General features: G+C 35.7%; 1 protein-coding gene across 15 annotated transcripts in view; it reads right to left on the bottom strand.

Annotated features, from left to right (window-relative positions):
- LOC117233396 (potassium channel subfamily T member 2) overlaps nucleotides 1–26,540 on the bottom strand; it is a 193,801-nt gene that overhangs the window by 91,424 nt on the left and 75,837 nt on the right. For 2 of the 15 annotated variants that reach the window (XM_033493659.1, XM_033493660.1), the window contains exon 2: nucleotides 19,380–19,626. The exons of 11 other annotated variants lie outside the window; for them this stretch is intronic. In XM_033493659.1, the coding sequence (XP_033349550.1) occupies nucleotides 19,380–19,624 (245 nt within the window). In that variant the 5' untranslated portion in view covers nucleotides 19,625–19,626. Of the gene's footprint in view, nucleotides 1–1,066; nucleotides 2,471–19,379; nucleotides 19,627–26,540 lie in introns of those variants that run through there. 2 more of the 15 variants (XM_033493666.1, XM_033493670.1) reach the window with 2 other exon arrangements.

The raw sequence follows: 26,540 nt of genomic DNA, 5'->3' as shown, positions 1-26,540 counted from the left end.
TGTATGTTTTTCATTTATTTATCGTACTTGTAGTTTTTAGTAATTGTTTAATCAATAAAGTTTAATAAGCTGTCTACCCTTCATTTTCTACAGTAATCATTTGATAACAATATTTAAGAATACTTTTTTTAGATTTTCATAGATCGTGCGAAACATGCATTGTTTATCTCTAAATTAACATCATTATACGTTGGAATAGAATATTTATGAAAGTAATAGGTACTCCACGAATACATTGCATTTCGGAGGAAAAATCTCAGTAACATCTCATATTTGTATTCACATTCTCGTTTTATTAAAAAGTATACTTTCAGCAAAAATATTTCGATATACGTAGATAAAAAATTCTCTCTACTCTGGTCCTTATATTTATTCATTTTTGTATTTTAATGTATTACTATTTGCAAATGTTTATTTATTATATATTCTGAAAGACAACAAATTCAATGACTTCGTCCGATAAATCGTATATTTATAATCGAAAAATTTGGTCATACATTGTTCTCCAATTTATTGCAATATAAGTTTCTAAGATATTTCTCGTTATAATATACGTTTGTATTCGGAACCATTTCATTTCGTAACCGAAATTAGTATTCTTTCAATTCTAGAACTCTGTACTGTTAAAAACTACAGAGAACAAAAACGTACTAATTATTTTCTATTGTCGCAAATAAGGTAACAATCATATTATATTATATATATTATACGTAAATAAAATTAATATCTTATCAATTAAAACACGATCAGTCACGCTGTATTATCAAAAGCAGCGAGAAGCGAACTATTTTGTACATAGAAAACAGAGTTGCCAGTTGTCATAAATAAAATATGTATTAATCAATTCAGCAATTGTAAGAGCAAAAGCAGAACTCGACATGGGCAAGGCTAAACCAGGCAACACTCGTTTCAATAATTCACGGATAGCTCGGAGAAAGCATCGTTTTCAACGAGAATAGGATGCTTGTGGCGTGAATCATGTGTCTCGCTTAAAAGTGTGAGCCATTTCAAACAAGCTAATCCCATAATGGAAAATCTCGTCGTATATAAAATATCATTCTACTACCTTGGTATTCTGTCATAGCTGTCCCAGCTGGTAAGACAGTTGTAACTGCTGTATCTGCTCGAGGTCGTCATAGCTAATGCCTTGCTCGATCACACATACTGAGTTTCTTCATCGATTTTCACCTTTCCTCGATCGACAGAGGGCAGACACTTTTCAAATTCACCAGCGTCACTCTGTCGCTTTTTTCCTGACTTTCCACGCTTGCAAAACGTTCAGTCTTGAATAACCAGTCTTTTTCTAGATTTCCTCCCTCTTTTCTCGTTTCTTTCGCATTAAAAATCAGAAAGACGCAGCTCGTAGTTCGTGGCCATTTCAGTTTAAATCGTTCACGACGAGATACAAACTACACTCGTTCACGAAACGGATACTTAACGATACAGGTACATAACTCTAGCACGTTCTATATTTCATTCGCGAGACTTTTGGCGATGGAATCGTAAAAAATAACGCGTTTCGCCGATTCATACGAGGTACATACACACACAAGAACGGATTGCACGGAAACGATCGATAAAACTATGCCACTACTAGTTGGACCGCGACATTGAAAAGATCGGTTTCTATTCGTAAGTTGGACCACGCTTCGTCGTCTTTTTCTCTTCGCCCTTGCTCAAACGGTTAAAACGGTAAACGTCGATTAAATTCTACACTTAATTACCAGCCACCTGGGACACGGCACGCACGCGTACATATAACGCGTGCCACGCGCCTGTCTCTGTGTGTATGTATTAAAAATACTCTACGTTTTTGGACCCGCCAACCAGCGTGCTCGATAATATCGTAATTAGGAAGAAAACGGTGCGGCCGCCTTTTTACTTTGCCGCGGGACACGCACCGCCTTCAGGAATCTCCTTCGTCTTTTTGCAAAGACGACTCTCTTCTTAGCCAACCGTACGCTTACTTTATTGCGTTAAGTTGGTTCAACGGGGGGAACGAACCCGTCGCCACCCGTAATTCTCTGCTCTTCTTCCTTTTTTCTCCTTCCCTCTTTGCCCTCTAGCTCCTTCTTCTTTTTTTCTTTCCTATTTTTTCTTCTCTTTTCGCTTGCTCTTCTAATGAAATCTTCAGTTACGTTAGTATGCCTGAGGGGATGATTGTAATGGATTGGAATGGGGTTTAGAAGGAGTCACGGATGACACGTTCTTGGAAAAAAGATGTCAGTCGGGGCTCCGGGGAAAATAATAAAGAACAGCCCTTCTGTCGCATGCTCCCGTTGCAAGGCCACGAATTACTCCGACAAAACTGAGAGGAGCGTCTCCAAGGTTTACCAAAGCTCATTTCGAAGATTAAGGATAACGACGATTACGAAACATTTTTTACACAGTCAATCGTTGCTACTTGATATGTTGATTCACGAAACTCGTTCCAACGATGACTCGAAATTTCCTTCGTCTTCTTAAATCGAATGGGTTTGATCTCACCGGAAGCCGCAACTTCGTTCATCTCTCTGCGACGACTGACGACACTGCATCGTCGAACCAGGATCCAAGAACGCGTCCTCCGGTTCTATTGGTCCCGCCACAAGCTCGTCGATCATAATCCAGAATTTTAGAAACCCGACTTTCAACCGAACGACACTCTTTGTCACACTGTCTTCCTTTCCTCGACGACAATGACCCGATAAGAACGATAACCAAAACTATCTAAACTGGCTCACGTTTTTTTCTTGAATTTGATAAACAACAAACTTTGATGGTGTCGGTTCGTCGTAACAACGATTAACGACAAACAATTGATCGACGTTCAGCGGCCGTTCAACGATGTTTCAATCCTCTTAAAAACTTGCTCGATCTGATCGATGACGGACAGGTGGTCGACGATCACAGCCGTTGATGGTCACGGTGCATCTTCAGCTGGAGACAACGGCATTTTCTCTTGAGGTACCGCATCTTTTGGAACGTTTGGCGTGTCGCGAGTCTGCGGGCAGTTTCAGGCGGAAACGCGGCGCTCTCGAGGTTTCATTAGCCCGCCGTAGAGGCATCGAGAGGTTGCCGCGCTGGCAGCTCCTCTCAGCAAAGTTCCGCAACCACAAGGCGCTTCGCGTGGCGTGGCCCAGCGCCGACTAGCGGGTTCAGCCTTAAGCTTTCGTTTCGTTCGTCGACCAGCAAAGCTGCGCGCAAGCTCGCGCAACTTCTCCCCTCCCGTTTTCTAACTCCCTCTCTCCTTACTTTTGGTATTCGCAGCACTCGTCCTTCTCGCGACAGAAGCCAGCTTCTTTTGGCGAATTCGCATAATAAAGTATCAAGGAGAGGGAAAAGAGGTGGCTGGAAAAGCAGATGAAAAATAATAAATCGTTCGACCAGCGTCTGACACGCGCTTTCTGATTCGTTCTCCGCTTCGATATATTCGCTTACTTCTCGTACCGATAAATTCAGCCCGATGAGTGCCGTTCTCTCTCACGCTTTGCTCGTGCGATCGCGATGCGATCACGCATGCGAGGTTCGAAAGCGTGGCAGAGGCATTGTCAAGTCGGCTTATTAGCGCGATCTTTTATTGTTTCTGCTCCATTGTCTCTGCCTATTGTATCATCTGTTTTTCTGCTGTCCCGATGAATTGGATCGTGGAATACTTGCTTGATTAGGTGGATGGAGACTGACTTATTGGTTCGTGGATACGGAGGGGTTAACGTCGCTATTATATTATATTATAGCTTTAGAAACAAAATATTTGTCAAACTTTACTTCGTATTTGATAGGACGAGGATTAACACGCGAGATATACGGAAACGGCATTCAAAATGTTACGCGAACGACACTCTGTTACGAGAGTAGCGTAAGATGAAGATACAGAAGGGAGCGAAGATTCTTCACATCCCTGCTGGGTCATCGAAAAGAGGGAAAACGTAATACGAGAAGAAAGTGTTTAAAAGACGTTGGATATCTCGATACCGACCCTGGATTGCGTTACTGTTGAACTATCGACTCATTCCTCCTTCTTCTTTATTTTACCAATGACAGGGCTGTTTCTGTATAACGTTACCGTTTCCATATTTCTGTGCTTCGTTTCGTATCACGTTTCTTCTATCTTTTTCTATATTACACCTATATTTACGAATAAACACGTACGATGAGATCACACGTGGAACATAGCTATGTAATATATCTCAAACCCTGACACTTGCTTATTTAAACAAGTTTCCTAGACACGGAACGATCTTAAAAAAAAATCTCCAATTTTTTATGTGCGCGATATCGTTGCTTTTCCCTTCCGGCAATTTTATTTATTGTACTATGCTATACGGTACGAAGCTAAGATTATATCACGTGTTTTTAAACGCACGAATTTTCCCTCCGATATTAATTGGTTTACATTCTTCCTGTTCTCCGAATATGACTTTGAAATTTATGAGGCCCCCGTGACGCACATTGCAATCGGTTCACGTTCAATTTCAAGAATCGTTATTTCGTACTCGGAAATCTTCATCTCTAATTCCAGGTACAGCAGCCTGGGCTTGTAATTAAATCGACTAAGGTTTCCATGGTGTACAGAAACAAGATGTGAGCGATGAAGAACACCGAGAACGCTTCCAGTCTTGCCAACGTTCACCGCAACAATTTGTTTCCTTATCATACGATATTCGCAGTCCCGCACGAATTATCCCCAAGACGCAAGAGTTCGAGGCTCCGTGTTTATCCGCCTTGAAAGAATACGATCATTTCCTTTCTTGCATCTTTACGTAAATCAGCGGCAATAGGCAAGATACAAAGGAGGAAGAGAATATTGCAAGTGGAAGAAATCGCGAGGGAGGATTGCTAAGCTCTACTACCACTTTCATGCGAATAGTTTATGTCTCTTCTGTCTTCTCCATGGCAAATGAAGTTCTTCCTTGCCTAGTCATGATTCAAGTCCGCTAGAGATACAGCGTCACGACAATTTTGCAGCGGTGATACTGTGCGATTCGAAATCTTGTACAGGCTGATTCTCTCGTTAATTCAGTCAAAAGCAATGCAATTACGCTGTGGCGAGAACATTGTGTGGGTATATGTGATTTGTTATCGGAGACCAACATCATCCTTGTATCAAAGCCAATACGGTTAATAGGGTATTTCAAGATTTTCCTGTACACATTTCGTTAGCGAGTCCTGTAGATGAACGTAAGAGTAAAATGATACCAAACGTAAAAATAAGATAAAAAGCACAAGACTCATATTAGCAAAATAAGAACGAGAACGCGTGACTTGCAGCGTGATATTACAATTTAGATCAAATAGCGAAACAATCGTTCTATATTTAATCAAGAAACTAAATTGCACAATCTCACCATTGCAGAATCCATTGTAACGTCTTATCTAAAAAATAGAAATACTACCGATCTGCCTTAAAATAGTTGTAAGATAATTTCAGAATAATTTCGGGTACACGGATTGTTTCTTTAACGCGTCGGTTTCCTCGAGGGACAGTAACGAACGACGAAAGGAGTGCGGCTAGCGAAATAAAGTTTGATGCAAAGAAGACACCGAGGGAGATATCAAAGAAAACGGGACGACCTTGTCCTCAACATTTCATCCATACTAATTTCAACGTCAGCTGTCTTGGAAAATAACTGTGAAAAAGAACAATGTAAAAACTTCAAATGAAACAAATGGAAGATAGGTCTAGTCTGAGTATCCCGCCTCGAAATAAATGAAAGAAGGAGACATCCCGATGAAATAATCGATCTCCAGGCACTAATTTATTCCGAAGTTGCAGAGTTTGTTTCTACGTGTGACAGCACTGGAAACCAGAAATCATATAAAATTCTTCGATTTAAGGATTTTGCTGATGAAAAGAAACTGTGTCACCACAGGATGAAACATCTCGATACAGTGATTTGCGATTTACGAGGTAAGTTTTCCTTTAACCATAAAAGTACCTCTTGCTCGTCGTAAACCTTTGAAACGATACGGTGATCAAATGATGATAAAAAGACTTGGATTCTTAAAGTAATACTTGATTGTGTATCCGGATCGTCGAAGAGTGGCGAAAGAAATATAAATGGACGAGTTGGCTATTATGAAACTGTGCATGCTTATGCATTTAGGGACAATTTAAAAGTGCAAAAATCTGGAGAATCCACACACTATGCAGAAATATATAAAATATAATAATCATGTATAAATTCATTAATATACGAGAAAATTGGCTTTTAAGATACTTTTATGGTCTCTATGAAATTTATGTTTTCAATAAATATGTCGTAGCTTTCGTGCACATTTTCATACTTCTTTTAAACTTTATCGATATAATCATAACGGTCGTATCTTATCACAGTGCTAATAAAATTACAAAATGTTTCAAAATGTTTTGTATAACGCACATAATATGTTCGTAAAAGATTCCTATAAATTAATATAAGTGTCCTAATAGCTTTTTGAACCATTTGTCTTGGTCATTTTAGGGTATGCTAGATCAAAATATGTTCAGCATAAATTGCTTTAAGTAACTTATTGGTTATTGAGAATCGATAGGTTCTGTTAACAGAAGTAGTTAAGGAAGATCTATAGCTTGAGATGCATGCTCGTGAGAATAAACCACGCAGAAATATTGATACACGTTATAAATTTAAAAATTGCAATAATATTTAAAATTCATATATCAGACTCAATGTATAGCATTGCCTCGTTAACAGAAAAGTAATTCCTGCTAAAGTTATTTGCGTAAATTATTTTTTAAATGATTTGTTAAATCATAAATTTTGGACTTCACATTCGGTAAAAGATTTCATAGATGGATACCTAATTGCCGAAATTTTTGTAAGCGGATTAAATGCTTGGCCAACATTTTCCAAATTCCGAAGTAACAAGGAATATAATATAATATCTCGCGAATATATAACTTCCAAGTTTCTTTTTCTCTTGTTTTTAAGGAAGCAGAACATTCGTTATAATAAAAGAAATAGATGGAACGTGTGTAGAAAAAAGATGTTATAGCAGATAATAAGCACTTTCCTACTTCATTTCTCTGAACAAAGATTTAATCAAGTTTTATCGCCTAATATATTTTCTCGTTTGTTACCAATTCTTCGATATCTATTTTAATTCAATTTTCATTGAATTTATTTTAAACACAAATGAAAGGCACAGTGTTGAATATTGCACTATCAGCAATAAAGTTGACTAAAATAGATCTTTACTTTTGTTTTTCTAAAGCGAAAGTATTGCATTTGCACAAGCTGGAAACAATCGATACTTGATTGTTGCGATCGCATAAAAAATCTTTAAATATCTCGCAGTTGGTTGATTATAAAATCGAGAATAGTCTTCGATCCATTTATTTTTGCTGCTTCATAATTGCTCGCAAAGTTACCCAACTTCCTGATGAATAAAACTTTGCCACTTTAGAAAGAACTTTCGTCATTTCACTGTACGCAAACTCGGCTCCCTTCGGGGCAATTATTTCACCGTATGAGAATTACAGGAGAATATCTATGTATGTGTTACAAACAACTTAACAAAATAATAATATAACTCGTAAAACTGTATATTTTTGACACGATCATCTTCTGTATTTTATAATTTTAAATTCATTATATACTAATAGAATTTAATGATAAAACTTTCTAATATAGAGATGTAATCTATGACATCTGTATAAAATTTCATACAGATGTTGAAGCGCACTAAATCTATTTTGTACATGTATAGTAAATTTTTTATGATACATAATTAATTACATTTTATAATTATAACGAAATAAAATTGTCACGACGTTTCATAGAACCCATATTTGCTACAGAAAGTGTTATATAATTGACTGTTTCATATAATGTATTGCTTTATGTTCAAAAACAAGGTATAAAACTTGGTAATCTTCATAGTAAAATAATATATATTGAACTATTGTTTTATCGTTTATTATTTTAATAATTTATTGATCACTATTATACTTAGGCAGGCATAAATAATTAATTAGCACAACATTTTATTGATAAGAACTGTGAATAAGTGATAACATTCATTGCGAAAAATTGCAATGACAATCTACGATCCACCATATAAATAACGATCGATTCTTTGATAATGTTTAAATTAAAATTGAATATATTTGAACGAAACAAAATTTATTATACTTTATAACTCCGATTTAATGCCACGATAATAGCAATAGTTTCATATTTTAACGTTATTTTATGTCGAACGATTTAAACGGAAAGGATAAATTGTAATCATTTTGCATAATTAACATATCTGCTCATCTCGATGTTAATTATTTCATTCCATCGCATCGTATTAATTCGATGAACACTTTTTTCCCCACTGTCTCGGTGTAAAGCAGAACACGCGTTTTATGCGAAATTCATTCTTTCCCTCTTTTCCTTTTTCATTCTCCCACTTATCCATACATACGTCGATGAATTTTCATGAATATTAGAATCTTCTTATGTTCATGCACGCAGACCTTGTTTGGACATTAATATTCGATGTATACGCAGAACTTTTTCAAACCTGCCGTTCGAGAATCCTGTCAAGACGATGGCGTCGCTCAAGAAAATACATATTAATTTCGCGTATTATAGAGCATAATGTTGGCAAAAAGCCGAAAGCTGGAATAAATCCATGATAACGATGTAAGGAAAGAAAATTCTATAACTTTTTTAAAAATTTTCTTTACATTAATTATTTTTATTTAGTCACAATTTTTACACCTTTAAATATCAACAGAACAGTGTTAAACCAACTGAAAGTACTGATTCACGCTAGCACAGAGTAGGATATTTTTTAAAATTAGTCATAATCACTTTTAACTAGTACGAATCGATATTTCATCCACTTTAAAAAAATGCGTAGCATATAAATAAGATCTATTTAAACAAGATCTATTTATCAATAACAAGCATGCATATTAACCATCGATATTTGTACTATAGGAATATTAATTATGTACAAAATACTCAATAGAGAAGAATATATTAATAGGAATAATGAACAACAAACAAAAGGAACGATAAACTATACAAATGTGTTACAAAGTAAAGTTTGAGAAATAAATACGCAAGACAGACTTAAAATTAAAATAAATCTAATAAGAATAAAATACAGTTAAGCAAAGCGGTATTTCATACACGAAAACGTTATGTGTAAGAGTAATTACCTGAATCTATTAATTGTTAGAGTTACGATCAACTAGTGTTACCATGCGTTACTCTGGAAATCTATTACAGTTTTAGATATATTCTAACTTATGATGACAATTAACCATTTATTATCAATATGCAAACGAGGCACAGATTGCCAAGGTATCTAGCTGAAACCTATTTTATGAACATCGTTAAGTTATAACGGGGAGCCGATTTTCGAATCAAAACGTTATTGGACCTAAAACTGATTTATCGTTCTTTTGCTTAATTTAAACTACACGTGATGCCAATATCACATTGCGGCGTGCAATATTCGAGCACTATTGAATTATCCATTCCGTTTGTATCACTGATAGAGAATTCATTGTACCTGACAATGTTAATAACGCGTTATTTTGTTACTGGACCAGGTATCATACTATTATTCACGTTTATTATACAAATGATACTATATGTGTAAGTTGGAATTGATGTTTAAGAAATGCGTAAAAATAATACTGTATGATCACGCTGTATGATAAAGACTACAACTAGAAGTAAGAACATAATATAGATACTCGTATGCATGAGTGATATGTTTTAGGAGAATAATTTCGAAATATACAAATTCTATTTGCTCATGTAAAATAAAAAAATTTCATATAAGCGAACAATGTTCTATTTAATTTTGCATTATCCTCCTGAACATTTGTTTTCCTTCGTTTTTTTTAGAAAATGTATGTAAAATGTAAAGAAACAATCCTTTGCTTTTTTACAAAATCTCGTAAATATATCAACTATTTTTCAACTTCGAAGAAATTGGTATTGAAAAAATCTCAACGATATACCTCCGGTCGGTATATTTTTTCTATCGTCTTTAACCGCTGAATATTTACATTATACTTCGTCATAAATGATATTCAAACGTTCCTATAAGTTACGAAACACGAAAAGGTACCTTATGATAATTTCATATTTCATACGGCACGCGAATGAAACAAGACAGCTGAAATCTACGCTGTAATTCTTCCGGACTTGCCTGGTAAAAGTATAATTTATCACGAAGAAACTATAATACAAAGTTTCCAATCCAAGAAATCACACCTAGTAACATTAATAACAACCTAACAGGACACTGTCAGAGATATCGCGCGACAGTCCTCTTGAAATACTAATCAGACATCAGGTTCACGAAGTCATCTACAACTTGCAGATTCTTAATCGCCGTTCGTGCGTGCCTGCTACAGTATGTTTAACCCTTTAAGTACAAGTACATTTTCATAAATCGTTCCCTCCAGGCATACGAGATAACAAAGCTAAACAAAATATTTCGCACCTTATTTTAATTACGTGGGACGACTTGTATAGACAAACGCATGATCGTGCGCGCATATTTAGTTTACGTATGTGGGAAGGTGTGACGTCAAGGAAGGACGTGGCTGATTGTCTATAAACGTTGTCAAGATATATTAATGTTGTCAAGGAGTGTTGTGAGCGTTACCAAGGTTTGTTAAGGGAAAAATGAGCGTGGTAATTGCTGTCAGAGTTGAATTAATCGTGGTCGAGAGAAGTTCATCGTGTTGGTGTGACGTAGAAATAGTGAAAAGCGAATTCGTGAAACGCGATATTATATTCGATTTTGTGAGAGTGTAACGATATTGTGTTTATCACACTGTCTTTTCTGTTAATTTATAATATAACATTCCTACACGTATAATTTCCAAATAGAATCGTCAAAAACCGATTCTCGCATCTCGAACTCTATTCGAATCTTAATATAGCTCGCCGATGAAAAAATGTTCATTTCGTTGTAGGTGTACGATATTAATCGTCAGTCGTATTTACAAGACTCACGGAGCGTCTATTTAAACCAACGAGTGTTTCTAACGGTTGTTCTTGGTCCTATCGTGACCACAGCGGAAATTAGTGCTACGAATGAGAGGGCAGGATACGAACGATTCGAGTTAGAAGAAGGACGTCAGCCTGTAAACCGAGAATTCAACCCAAAATTACGGCGCAGCGACGTGCAAAGCGGAACGTCGATGCGATTAGAGGTAATATAGTTGAAAGTCTACTTCCGCTGCATTAGCCTTGCGAAGCGATGGCGACAGAGTATCTGAAAGAGAACGTGGAGAAGAGACTTTCGTTAGTGTAGAAGCATCAGGGAACGATTACAGCGTTTGCCCGTCTTTTTTCTCACTCCCTTTTATTTTCCATTCCCTCGATTTGCCGTTGGATATTCTTTCTATCGTTTCTTCTTGACTCTTTCTTGCCTCCAACTGTCTTCCCTCTGTCCTCCAAAGCCATCTCGTTCGCTAACGAGATTACTCTCGACGGCCCACTATTCTAAACGCGCGGATCGGTTTGTCTATGTGTTTGAGAACGGCCTTTAAGATCCCATGCAGACAAGCAATTTTTGTCTTGCGTGTCATTGCAAGCGAGTGCTCGGCTTTAGCGAAGATGGAGCAACGCGCACGTGGCGAGAAGGCAACGCTTATCTTCAGGATTTTCCGGACTGGTATCGATCAATTAAAATTAAAGAGCAATAAACTCCGAATAAATTCTTGCTACACCGAATACTTATCCATTAATGGTAAATACAATTTCATTCCTTCTTTTTATCTGTTCTTTTATCCAACTAAAATTTTACCGAATCCTGATCTGAACGGGATTCCACATATTTTATTTTAAACTCTAGACATCTAGAGAATTTCTTAGTTCGACGAACGACCGTCGTTCCTCGATAATGGCAGCACCGTACGCTCGTAGCGAGGTTGCTGCCAGCTGCCCCCTATGCGGCCAAATCGACAGACAGCTACGCGCCGACGTCTGATCAGACACGGTACCTTATTCTACTTCGTGGCCTCCTTCGTGCCGCATTATTCCAAGATCTCTCGTATATCGCTACAAAACAAGGAAGACGACGATTTTTTAAATGATTTAAAAAGATGTGGATATTGTTCTGCGATTACTGTTTAAACTATTCCGGTATATGTAAATTCTCGTTCCCTGGTTTTGTCGAGGTGGACATTATATGAGAGAAACGAAAAGCTCTTTATAACTGGCGTAGAATCGCTGCAACGAACGTGCGTTATTCATGAAAGTATTCGATGACAAAGCATCGATAAATGAGAGCGTGATTTGATTGTTTAAAGTAGTCAAACAATAATCTTGTCTGCGTCGAAACGAATGTCGAGTTTGTAAGTTGAGAATTATATACTCACGTTCTTCTATTCCGAATACTATTGTTTCAGTATCAGTTTTTCATTTAACTAAATGAAAATTTGATATTCCATTCGATACGTCGTTACAAGAAAATTGCAGTTTCGTCTTTCTCTCAACATGAAATCTTTTCCCATCTTACTGCGAACGAAGCTCGTACAAGTCGACAAACATTGTACTATTTTCACATAATCATGCGCATATGCGATCATTAATATTCTTTTGCTATAGAAGATTTGAAGTGCGTACATTTTACATCCGATACTAGAGGTGTAATAACTTTTGGCGACAAGAAGTAATTATTCTCCAAATTGTTTAGTCCGACTTCTTCGTCATTTTATTATACCGGTAAAGCAATACGAAATCTCAAACGAAAGAAAAGAAATATCCATTTATGTAATTTGGTTCATTTTGGGAAGTATTTGATCTATTTCGTTTGAATCGATGAATATTCATTTTATTTAAAACATTCGATCAAATACTTCTAAGAAAATCTTCCGAATAAAATACATTACATAAATAGATCTGAGACAATTCCTTTATGTCTGGGAACACTTCATTTCTGCTTAAGTGAGACAAATCGTTCGGTATAACCAATTCATTACTTCTATAAAAGATTTACGACAATTCGTAAAAGAAGCTTTTCGTTTCCATTTGCTTGGGTGTCATCGGTAAAAAAGTAAACGGATAATAAAAACTAATCGAGGAACCGTGGAAGAGAGATTGGATTGTAATAGAAGTAAAACGCATAAACAAGACCTAGCTTTATTTGCCTGGGAATCTACTGTCTTAAACAAAGTTGATGGCCGTTCGTTTTTTTATATTCTTTCTGTCGGCATGGGAGGAAAGAAACACTGATTGGATTATCGAACACTGAAGGACATTAGCGTCACTTCGTAATTAAAATCTCTCAAAATAAATTGACACGATCTCGCGAGACATTTCGCGAATAAGTCAGAAAAAATTGGATAAAATTTCGTTTGCACTTCTAAAGCAATTATCCTCGGCTCTTTGACGCTTAACCAGCGTGATTGGAATCTTTAAAGTTCTTTATCGCAAGAAAGGCACGATAAAAGCGTTTCAATTGTTACATCGTTACATTTTCCATGATAAAAATGATTCTAATAAATCCTTTTAATTATCATCGAACGCTGGCACGTACGATGAAACGATAGCAGCGAAAGAAGTTGCCACAGCTTCCATTGAAATTATCTTCTTCTCCTTCTTTCATGCACGACGTTAATAAAATTGCTATAAAAACACTCTAGACAACCTCTATTATCAACGTTACTATTTTATAGCTGCTTTATTACCTTCGGATTTTTTACTGGATTACTATTAAGATTTCACTTTTCTTTTAAATTCCAGGATACTGAATCAGGAGGTTGGTACATCGATCAATGTGTCTAATAAACATGATTTATTATTGTATCCAATGTAGAGGACGTTTCACATAATTACGACAAACTATATCTAAGATAGAGATAAAAAATATCTATATAAAAATTGCTATAGATAAGCTAGAGATAAAAAAATTTCATTAGATTTTTTAGATTCAAGAATTTTATTAGACAGCCTGCATACCGTATAGTTTACATCGGTACTCTAGTTTCAAAATATTTTCGCGTGGCAAACAGACTATAAATCTTTTATCATACTTTGCTATAGAACAAGGATCGAAAAATCATTCCAAATCTGTTTCTCCAACAAACAAACGACACTATAAATTTATCTTATCGGTAGTATTCGATTTTCTAATCAATTTTCCTAACAAACGGTAAAAAGTTAATTTTCAGAACGAAGAGAGATTTTTTAAAGACAAAACCACAACCGAGTCGGAGATCTCGGTTGATTAAGAATAATTAAGAAAAATTCTGGAAAATTTTCGAGCATTTTCAGAATAAATTTCGCTTCCATAATTGGAATCAGCACACAGCAAAAGATCCTGCATTTGATATAAATCTTCGGGGGATCTGCCGGACCTATCTCGAACGTTCGCTTCATTACGGACACTTGACGAGGGTGAGACGATCATCTGTCGCAGAGGTGTGATAAGTGGTCCGGGTTCACTGAATCTCTGGCTTCGTGTTTCACGCGAGGGGATAAGCTCTTCGATTTTCTGTGTCATACCAGCGTGCACCTTGCTTCGATCCCGTTATTTTAGTTTGTCATGCACGTCATACGTGAACGAAACCGCGTGATACGCGATATACACAGTGTCTGGTAACAATAGTACAATCAGGCAACGAGCGATCCCTTGTCAAAAGCTGATTCGAAAACGCGGAACAAAGTTTTTTGACTTTGCTCACGTTTATAAATACAATTAGAAACACGAACAAAAATCCGTTAAATCGAAACTTACAACTATTACACCGATCAGACTTTCAAAATCATTTTTTTTTCTCGAAAACGAAACCTCAAATGAGAAATTTTATCGTTCATTTGCGACTTATTTTTTCGTGAGAAATTATCCTTGCACAAATATACCACTAGGTACCAGACACCCTGTATAAACGTAGAATTATTCTCGTTTCGTGTTGTCATGCCACTCGAAAACCCATTATTTCCCTTTACTAGTACAGGCATCCATCCTCTTTGCTTGGCATGCCCGAGACAAATCAACGGTCCATCGGATTCGACCATCGATTTATGTGCACTCTGATGTGATTTCGAGATGAGGAACGAGAAGTGATGTTAACGAGGCTCGGTAGCATTTCCGTTCTATAATTTCCCCGGAATTTCTGTTCCTCAACTTAAGCGGTTTCAGCTGAATAGGACGCTGTTTTCTCTTTTCCAATGGAAGTTCCACTTCCAGATATTATATACAGACAGTGTGGATGAGCGACCTAATTTGCGCGGTTTGTTAAATAATGGAGTTTCCTGAACGTATGTACGTAAATGTCAAAATCGTTACTGGCGATAAGAGGTTTATTTCAATAATGTAAAATCAAGATGCGGTTGTAGTAATGTGATCTCTGGTAATTTGTCTAGCTAATGGTATTTGTATAATTAAACGAGGCACACGTTTATCGAGGGAATTATGCTTATTACATATTCGCCAAGTAATTTCGTGTTTATTCGCGTAATTTCAAAAGTAAAGATTTTATCGGGATTTATAGTTATATATAGTTTCTTAGGAATTAATATATTTTCTGTAAATATGTTGCAATTTTTTAATAACGTTGTAAGCTCGTTTTTTGAAAAATTATTAAGATTCTGCGGAAATTATTCAGTTACGTTTGAAAATGTTGTATCCTTATGGAGGAACTTGGGTTTCACGTGAAGTATAACATCGTTCTATTAAAGGGGCGTGTGAATGATTAATTTACATGGGAGTGTTACTAATCGCTACGCTTTCCTCTTTTATTTTTTTTACGACTCTCGTTTGGACGTGTCTCGGTTATTAAGGCGGCAATTATCGAAAACGGTTCCTTAAATATCGTATAAGACACGGATGAACAAATATTTGGTGACTTCCATTAGAATACACTTTTTCGTTACAAAAAGGGACTAAACGTTGCTAAAATAGACTTTGGCATTTTGTAGAAAGCAAAGAATTTTTATTTTGTAATATATGTACCTGTAACTGTTCGAATACTTCGTAACATTCAACTTGATAATATAAAGGGCGTTAATATTCTATTAAAATATTATTAAATTTTCGATACTCGTAATAACGATATCCGTTTTACATTGAAGGTATAAAAGCAGTGTTATCCCAGCCGAAGTCCGATATTTCCTTTATTTGCGTTTATTTCCTTTTATTCCCTTTAACAGTTTCCAATTCGTTCCAGTTCGATTTTAACATTAAGGAAGATTATAATACTCCGCCTTTTCCTGCGCTCGTAAGAGTTTCTATAATTAGAAGAGTTACTTCTTTTACTTCTTGGGGAAGCACGGAAACGCAATTAATCCAGCGAGAATGCTAGTAACATTAATGGAGTTTACGCGATTCAACTGAATGCACGTGTTGAACGTCGACGCTAAACTGTCGATAAGATGAAAAATTGTGAAACGAAACATTACGATATTGGTCGTTATGTTGCAATCTGCGATCGATAAGACCGAATGGAGTGATAACATAGTTAATCGTAATATGTGAATAAATTTGTAATTGAGACACTTATTCCATAGAAAATTTCAATAAATAACATTTAATCCAGATATCTCAGAATTTCTGTTTGTATTATATCTCAAAATAACGTTGTTTTGTAAAATATTAATTTTTATTTTTAAATATGTTTTGTAAAAAATTAAATTTATATTATCAACTTGAATGTTACAAAGTATTCGAACAGTTATAGGTGCATATATTGCAAAATAGAAATTGTTTGTCACTTATGGATTTTAAATTGAATTCAATTCAATTTCCATCTCGCATAAAAGAAAACTGGTATTATTATGGAAAATATTACAAAGAGACTGAGATATGTTCGAGTTAACGTGATAAACTAAAAATAAGTCGATGGTGAATGTCGTATTCTCCTTCGATACATTGAGAATTTAACATGTCTAACGCCCACAACATCTCGTAGGTGTTAATACCATTTGTTGCGAAAAGTAACTTTCAAAACGTAACTCTTTTAAAAACTATATTTTTTCCCCCTGGATCGTCACAATTGAATTCATTCAAAACCTTTTGAAAATCATGCACCAGTGGTTGCCACGCGTGTTTAAACAACCTTTCAATAAAAACATCGAAATTTTCAGGGTCGAATCGCGCAAAGGCCATGACCCATCGTGTCCATCGTCAACGATTTAACGAAGCCTGTATTCGTCCTGGTAAGTTGCATCACCAAGCGACCAATTCAACGAAAGCCACAGCTTGCCTTTTCAAGTTGTTTCATCTCGACCTTTGACCGTTTCGCGCGTCCCCTTTGCCCACGGGCCGCCTTAAACTTTTCATCTAACACGAGCATCGAGACAGGGGGATAAAGTCCGCATCGTAAGTGTTCTGAATCAGGTCCGTAAAAGTGCAGGCTTGAAAATTGCATGCCCCCGTCGATTTGCAGCGTAGAGAGCGCCCTTAGAATTCCAAGGGAGTCTGGCACGCTTCAAAGGGAGGAAAAGTAATGTCCATAATTTATGGGGAAAAGATGACACGTCCATTAGGCGACAGTATCTGATGAATGAAGAAGAACAACAACCCGCCAGAGTTGTAGTACGCTTAACTGTGCTTGATAAATGGTGTTACGATATCCGAGTGTAAACAATAAGACCATTTGCTAGGTATAAGATGCGTTCGCAATTCAATCTTGTAGTTTACAGGCGATAAAAGTTATTAAAATGTCTCCGTGGCTTGTTTTTATATCCTGAATATCCTGAGATTGAGAAGCTTTGTTTGTCGCTTTCGAACGCATTAATTTCGAAATATGATGTCATTTGATTTTTAATGAGTTTAGCAACATTGTGTAGGTATGATAATAGAAAAGAAATAATTTTCACATTATTTGCTTTTCATATGTGGTTAAAAGATCGATGTATCTATACTGAAATATTGAGCCGATATATTTTAGATTATTAACCTTAATTGACTACAAAATGTCTGCTACGGAAGGAATGAAATAAGAATAAAAGTTTGAGATCATATTCACGAAAAAAAGAAAAGAAGACGACAAGGAAAACAAAACGAAACTCTATTGTCGTATTTGTTGTTTATCTTTGGAACCGGTAATGCTTCGTTCTGTCATTGAATATAAATAGATTTTCTATAGTATTTAAAATATTTGGATATATAAGAGTAAATACAAGAACAGAGGATTTATAATATTCTATCGAATATTATGATAGTACTGTATCAATTCTATTTCATTAAAATTGTCAAAACATTAAAAATAGTTACAATGTTTTACTTAAATATTCCAATCATCGTTTCATAATTTTTTAAATAATTAATAAATATATTTATAAAATGATTTCTTAAAAAATAAAAATATTAATCCATATATTAGAGACTTTAGTTACAATTTTATATAGCTTATACAAACAAACCAAAGTTACGTTTAATCCTAAGCTTTGCAAACAAGATCAAAAGATTTCCAGATATTCAAACATACATAGTAAATAAATTCGCGACTAGTCCTAAATTGGGAGAGCAAGGAGAATATTTTAAGAAAATATCTCTCTTTGAAACGCTTTTACGTACGTTCCTCGCTCCTTACTATACAGAGAGCCGCAAGGAATAGACGTTTTATTTTACGTGCCGTTATTTTATGAGAAAACACTTTCTCGATTTTCATAAACCTTCATATCCCTTCCCTTTCTAAATTGAGACATCACGTGTAAAAAGTATAGATTCTTAATAATTCTACATTAAACCAAAGCACATTATTCAAGAGATAAGGAAGGAGATCAATATAGAAGCTCTTATATAGGGTTTCTAAATTATTTTTATTTGTTATATTTCATATTTTTATTTTTATAAAGATTTCTAATAGACACATGAAACCAATTTCTGTTAATTTTATCAATTTTATATTTATCACTTGAACATTATTGGCTTTTAGCCTTTATCGCGTTTATAGATTTAGATTGAATTTAAAGACAGAATAATAAAAAATATGTCGGATTGTATTAATTACCGTCTAATTGGTATTTACAATCGCAGCTGTATCTTGCAATGAATTTAGAACTAAAACAAATTATTCCAGTAAACATTCTATTTGGATTTCTTGTTCTATAATATAAGATTTGAAAGTATATTTCTTATACTTTGTAGCACTATACATAAAAAATAATATTCGAAGTTTAATTTTCTGTAGTAATTACAAATTACATCGAGTTAAATTTGGTATTATTATTTCTCTTATTTATGTACTTGCTATTGTATATTCTTTTACCATATTCTGTCAGAATTTGCCCACTAGAGCGAACATCTCTTTTTTTTTACACCTGCACGCATCATTTATATTCATATTTCAACTTCTCCGTTACGTCAAAATCTACACATTCCTCACTCTCGGCCAAAAATACTCTACGGAAAAATTTCTAGAAATAATAATAATAAAAAAAAAAGAACAAATTGACAGTATGTATCATGCAACTGGAAAATGTTACCTGGGTATTTGAAAAGCTATTTCATCGAGGGAATCGCTGGGCTGCAATGGAGCACGCTCGAAGAGCTTGCTCGGGCCCCGATGGACCCTGTTGCAACAGTGCATGGATCCGGCTGTAGGTTGCGATTGGTCCGTAGAATTGGTCCCACGTTGACCACTTTGACTCGATCTTCCCTTCTGCCGCTTTTTTCGTACCTCCTCCGCCTGACGGCGCAGGTTGTGCAACCGGAAGAAGTACATTGACATCTCTGTTCCGAGGGGCGAGTATATACGATCAGAGAGCTGATGAACGGGACGACGAGGGCGTACATCCACTCTTTTCGTGCGAACGAATCTTTTCCGAGTAGCCTTTTTTCCAAGCGAAATTGAATTTTCGTGCCACGAATGAACGCTGACACGATTTGAGTTGCGTTTAGAGTAAGACCGAGGCTTTAAACAATTTTGCTAGAACCTTTGTCGTTTAGAAACTTTTAAAGAAAGCGTGATACTTGCGAATATCACAACAACGTGTAAAAAAAAACGACTCGAAACGCCATTGTACCATATCGACGTCACACTGCGCAAATAACGAATAATGCAGAACGTCGCCTAGAAGTGACCTCTCTGAAAATGAAAATCGTTTAGTCGAAAAATTTCTTCTCGAGAAGGCTCGTTCGCATCGATCATCCCAGTGAACACGTCTTCCAGCAGAGAATCATGCAACGCAAATCTAACGGAAACACGGTCTAATCTAACGAATACACAGTAAACAGCGAATAAAGAGTACCAAACGGAGGAAAAAATTGCAAGAAAGAAAATATAAAAAGGAATAGGCAATAAATAATTAGCTGTAAACTTAGCGTGATCTCTCCGTGCACGATAAAATATTAACATGCTAATTAGGGAGCGTATGTCGTCCATAAACGCACAAACGTACATTCGTTATGGCGCATAACCAGGGAACCTGACATTTCAATCCGTCGTGTCGTCGCGTAGAGCCTCGAAGACACGCCGTAAATAGTACGTACACGACATTCTGCGGAACATGCAACGGCGTACACTCACGTTAACCACGGCTCGCCAAAACCCGAACTTCGAGTAGCCGAAGTTTGACAGCGACAACCGAGGGCTACACCGTTTCCCTTGTTGACATCGGCGACCCGCTAAAATTTTAATAAATCGTGGACAATTAACTTGTCCGACCATGTCCATCGATTCGTTTCCCGCTGTTTCTAACGTGCGAATATTCAATGCCGGCGGCTTAATGCGACCTTGTAGAATAAAGCAGCGGCTGGTATCGAGGATACGCGGGGATCAGTTTCAGAGGACGTCCAGAGATTTAAGGGCTTATTCGGAAATCCACTGTTGGAGAGGAAACCGTGTAGAAATAAATTAACCGTTTTTTTTTAAAAATATGCTGTTACTCTGTGTTTTCATTAATTATTCGTTTTCACTAATTAAAACTCAATGAATGTGTATGTTACAGTGTATATGTCAATTTATAAGTATTTGTACACAGTTGGTTTCATATGAAATATGAAAATCGATCTAGCGCAGGATAATGATAGAGAATGGAGATAATAGCAGTTGACAGAGATTGTTTGCAAGAGTCATAGAAAATTAATGAACAATTATAATTACAATAATAATAATTTACAATTATACGTCGTAGCATTCTAATCTAATGCTCACAGAAAAAGTCTGAAACGAATTAAATGGAAGATTTTTAAATTAATCGCGTAATTATCAACGAGAGACCACTGATTTTCCTACGACAGATATTTCAAAGAAGAGTATATCAGAAGCGAATAGACAAAATTAGTTTAAGGTATTTTTATATACTCTTCGATATACGTTATACAATTTGCCTAATACAATATACGTTGATCATAATAAAAGATAAACTGGTTTAATTGTATCGACAGTGTAAAAGAAATTTCTGAAAATATCTACTTTTCAAGCCATTACAGTTTCTTCCTCCCTAATACGATTTTCATCTGAAATATTCCTTTCTTCTATTTTATTTTCATTATTTGATCTTTTTTTATCTATATTTCATTATAACGTAAGAGAATTTTTAATATTGTCTTTTTGTTTGTCTTTTTATTTGAAACTTCATTTCCAAACATTTACTCATTTCGAAGCAAAAGTAAAGGATTCCCTTCGGAACGCAAATGCCTCGCGTAAAACAAACGTTGCGTAACAATTGGGCGTATCTTCAGAAAAAAGACCAACGCTTTCGGGTAACAAAAAACAAGCCTGCACAAATATTTGTTCCGTGGCAACCCTTCTTCGATAGAGACGAGTCATTTTCCCGTCACCATCGTGTTTTATAGAACGGATCCCATATACGTTCCATTTGCAATTGTAGTATATGAAATCGAGAACGTTTCGTGTAGGACACTGTCACGCGAAAATATTTGATTAGGTATACCTGCTCGTCACGATTGGGTCGATCGAATGCCCGAGAATCTTTCCACTAATAACCAACTCTTCAGACACATGGTTGAAGTTCCCCCAGGACTATTTCACGAGACTTTTTTCCGCTTCTTTCCTCAGCAATCGACATTCTTTCAGATCAGCCTCGAAACGGGATTCGCACGTCGATAGGTATTGGGTATCATTCCCTTTCGATTTTTTGTTACTGTATTTATTAACATTTTTGTGACGAACTTCAACTTTGTCGTTATTAAGCAAAAATACAATGCCATTAAAATATTAGTACATTTACATAAAGTATTAGTATATTTATTAATGCAATAGGCTTAGCGGTTAGAAATTTACCTAAACGTAGAGAAAGTTTTGATAGTTAGAAACAACAGTTATCAATGTACATATATGCGTAATAATAATACGTTACTATTAATTAATAACGATAATGATACGTTATTGTTAATTTCGTGTTGTATCAGGTTGTCCGAAAAGTTTCTTTCGTTTCGTAAAACGATAATAGACGAACAACAATTTCTGTTTTATATTGTTTTATTGAATTAGGTATGATCTATTTCTTTCTATTTCTATTACTATGTTCGCGCATAATTCAATAAACTAATATAAAACAAAAAACATTGTGTGTCTATTATTTCCTTATAAAACGAAAGAAACTTTTCGGACAACCTAATACTTGAGTTAGTGTAATTTCTAAATTTCCGTGTAACAATGTTAAATTTCTAACAGCGAGGAACGAAATTATCCTGGCGTGAAAAAACCCTAAACGAAGATATCCCTTACGCAGTTCTCCTAAGGTTTCGTCCTTTATTTTCTTCGGCATTTCATGTGGTCTTATATTACACCGTGTGCACCGCCATAAATCGAGGATCCTCCCACATCTCTCGAAATTCTTCTATTTTTATCTACGAGTTGATGATAAAAGCTGGGTATAGCAGAGTCGATCCTTAAATACATATATCTTAAAACCACTGCAATCGTGTATTCTTTATACATATATAGCATGTTCGTTACGTGATACACACAGGTGAACAAAAGGGCATTTTACACGAGAAAGACGATATTTCTTTGTGTTCTAACCTTTTGGAGAAGCTTGTCGGATGGGTGTGTACAAAGCGACAAATTTGCTTCCCAATATATTGTTCAAATTGACACTTTAAGGAGATAGTTTGAACGTGGATTTTTCTATAATTTTTTACATCATAACCTTTCTTTCTTTTTTATGAAGATTTCTGGATATAAATTGTCTAACAAGTTCGTTTAGGTAATTTCAAAAGAGTATCAAGGATCACTATTTTCATATTATTGTATTGTTATTTTTCTACATTTTTAAGGTCTTCTAAATTTTAAATAAACTTTATTTATTATCCTTATTTTCTTCCTTACGAATGGTATTCCAGAAAATATCGAAAGACAAAGGAACTCGTTACACAACTCGATATTTCGTGTGGTAGCAGGCATGAAATTTTGGGGACGACGTTTTATCGGCATGTCGATATGCATTTACGAACACTGACACCGTAGAAAGAGGGGCTTGGTATCATAGTTTTATATTCAAATTTCTCTACGTTACAGAAATACAAATTCTTGTACTTTCAAACGGCTCTGCAATATTTCTCAGGCGTGGCAACGAAACGCAAAGTGAGTAAAATGGAATCTCGACAAGGTGGATAGGTATGAAAATAAATTGCGACAACGTTCAGGTTCGAGCTTCATTTTTCAAAATGAAGACTTTTTCGTCGAAGAAAATTATTCAAACTATACGTTACGCTTGGTGATTACATGGATTAAAAGTCCTGTAAAAGAGCTGGTACGTGAGTGTAAAGAACAAGAGAAAGGTCATTATATCCAGTTACAATGTGATCTAAGATACGTCCGAGAAAAAGAATGTTGTGGCCTCGTTGTTCTATGAAACCGTGACTATTAGATGAGGAGAATAAGGGTTAAATGCTGCATGCTCTCGTTCTTTTGTTTCAAAATCGTTACATCTCGCTACATCAAACTTCTTCTTTCATTTTAACGTACTTGACTTATTTGCTTGCTGAATGCTATATTGTAGAACTTAAACGTTGTTTGATCGTGCCCCCTCTGGCATGATGAATTACTTAACGAACAAGCTACAACAGTTGCGAACTGCTACAGTGATAAATCAATGCCATGGCATGGACATAAAAGACTTTTTCGGCAATTTATTAATCATTGTAGCATTGACCGTAATAGCCTAGCCGTATCGTTGCCTCTTATAAGTATAATTAATTAACTATTTTTCATCGGATGTTGCCATTGTGGTGGCATTTAAAGTTTGTATTTAAAGGATAGCGCTACTATGGCAGTAGTAGATATTAATTATTTCTACAATAAATGCTGCATTTATTGTTGCAAAGGATGAACAAGCCAGAGTACGATTTTATAAAAATGTAGTTCAAGATATAAATAAATATATTATTTGATAGCGAAAACTATCTATATGATCTATAGCGAAATTATAATTATTTGAAAAAACTAGAAAATATACTTAATCATGATATTCGAGTCTCGTAGTGATAATGAAATCTCAAAGTGTTATGTATAACATTGATAGCGTATTGATAAAAGATTTCTACAAGTATTCATAATCTCTTCATTAAGAATACTTTCACTGTAATTCTAAAATTTTAAATTTATCCACTTGATTATCTATCATCCTAACTAAGGTATTCGTCTTCATCCGCCAGATACTGTTCAGATACGGAGAAGAACGCTAAGCTCTGAAAATTGAACAGAATACAAATTGCCAATTCTCTACGATAAAACTGTGAGAAAGCTCTGCAGACTATTTTTCTTCAGGATAAGCGAAGATATCCTTAATTGCAGGTGTAAATATGCGACTGGCATCTGGCCAAAAAACGATCAGATGGAAGTAAATTGCGTCCGGTAATATTTATAAACTTCAAAAGCTAAATGCTGCCTCTCGTTCCGTGAAACAGCGTCTCAAAGATCGAAGCCTGGCTTTAAATATGCGGCTGATGCGATGAGGTGTTTATCATATAACTGTCGACATTACGATTAACGATGCAAACTGAACTCTCGCGGCTCGTGAAATACGTTACCGGTTGGTTCGCCTGCATTGTTTCCGAGAAGCTTCTGTTCCTCGGTCTTCCGTAAAATTTGCAATAAAACGTGTTTGCTTCGGCTTCGAGTAAATTTGCGGCTAACCAAAATAACAGTAAAAAAGTTCAACGTATATTTCTTTTCCGTGAAAATATTCTGTTGTACTAAGGTTTTAGAAAATTGCTACGAAAATATACTGTCCAATTCTTCCACGATCCTAGAAAATTAAACAAATATTTATAGAACGTTATTTGCCAACCGAGATCAAGTTAATTGTTTCCACGAAGAAATGCGAAGATGGATTCCCTTTTAGCTTTAAATTTACGTTTCGGTTTTAAAATTTTGAAAATAGACTCCGAGATATTTTCTCTTCTTTGCTGATATATTTATTTTCGCATAAAATATACTACATATCTAACACGATCAATACTTCTGATCAATCGACCAGTATATAAGACTAACCCTTGTGGTCTAATAATTACGTTTCATAAAACTTCCATTCTGAACCAAATTACATTAACATTGACAAATAAATCTGAGACTTTTTAATCTATCTCTTCGTAAAATAGAAATATGTATTTCGAAATCAAAAGATCACGACACGATATTTATAATCGATTTTATCCGTCTGCAGCATTAAAGACACAAATCTCTTCGCTTTAGCCAGATGATCCTACTTTAAAACCATATTGCGTTCAAAGACCATGTCACGGTAACCGTCTGTATAAAAAATGCGATGCCATGTCGTCCGGAGATGCAAATTTCATGCGTGTCGAAGCCTTCCATCATTGCCAGCAACGGAAGTAAATTTATAGCGAGAACACGTGCACTTCTCTGACATCACGAATCCCGACACGATGGCACCGTACAGTAAACCCCTCGTAAGATAAAATGGCTGATGGCAATCAGTGCGACCCACTCCGATATTATGCAATACTTAATTAAATCGTCTCGGATGGAATGGACACGAAGTCTAGGTCATCTCGCAAGACTCTATTTCAGAATATTCCTATATTTCTATATTCTCGCGATTGCTTGACATTCTCAACAATTCATAGCGTGTCGAAGCTATTATCCTATCGCGAAAAATCGCTCACTGTACAGATTAACGTCATCTGGCGCGAAATGCGTTGCAAAGTTTGCTAAAAAAAGATGCTTCATTGGGGAATAAAAGAACGTACAAATATTTTCGTAATAAAAAAAAAAAAAAAAGAAAAAAGAAAAGGTTATAAGCAGAAATAGAAAATAAAAATTAGGTAGTAGAAAATGGACGAAGTTATAGCTTTTTATAACAGCCAGACGTTTTAACACACCGTGTGATTGAAGACGATTTCGTGCAACGAGTAACTCGGCCACGATACTTGAACTGCACGAATGGCCACTCGAAGTAGACACGGCTTCCGGCGAAAGGTAACTTTAACGATATTTCAAGTAGTTCGAAGACCTCGAGAATCACGTAAATTCATATTCAAGCACCTGATATTAGACTTGTAACTATTGACGAGGAAGAAGTTACTTTACCTCCTGTACCTTGTAAGGGTTTTCTTGTTTCTTTTTTTTTTTTTTTCTTTTTTGTTACGCAAATTTCCAACTGTATGGATAGAGTAGGGTAGGTCTATGTTTAAGTCAAAAAGGTTAACACATT

The sequence above is a fragment of the Bombus vosnesenskii genome, unplaced genomic scaffold, assembly GCF_011952255.1.
Source record: "Bombus vosnesenskii isolate JDL3184/JDL3185 unplaced genomic scaffold, Bvos_JDL3184-5_v1.1 scf7180000013295, whole genome shotgun sequence".
Lineage (NCBI taxonomy): Eukaryota > Metazoa > Arthropoda > Insecta > Hymenoptera > Apidae > Bombus > Bombus vosnesenskii.
This window is presented reverse-complemented; position numbering and strand designations above follow the sequence as displayed.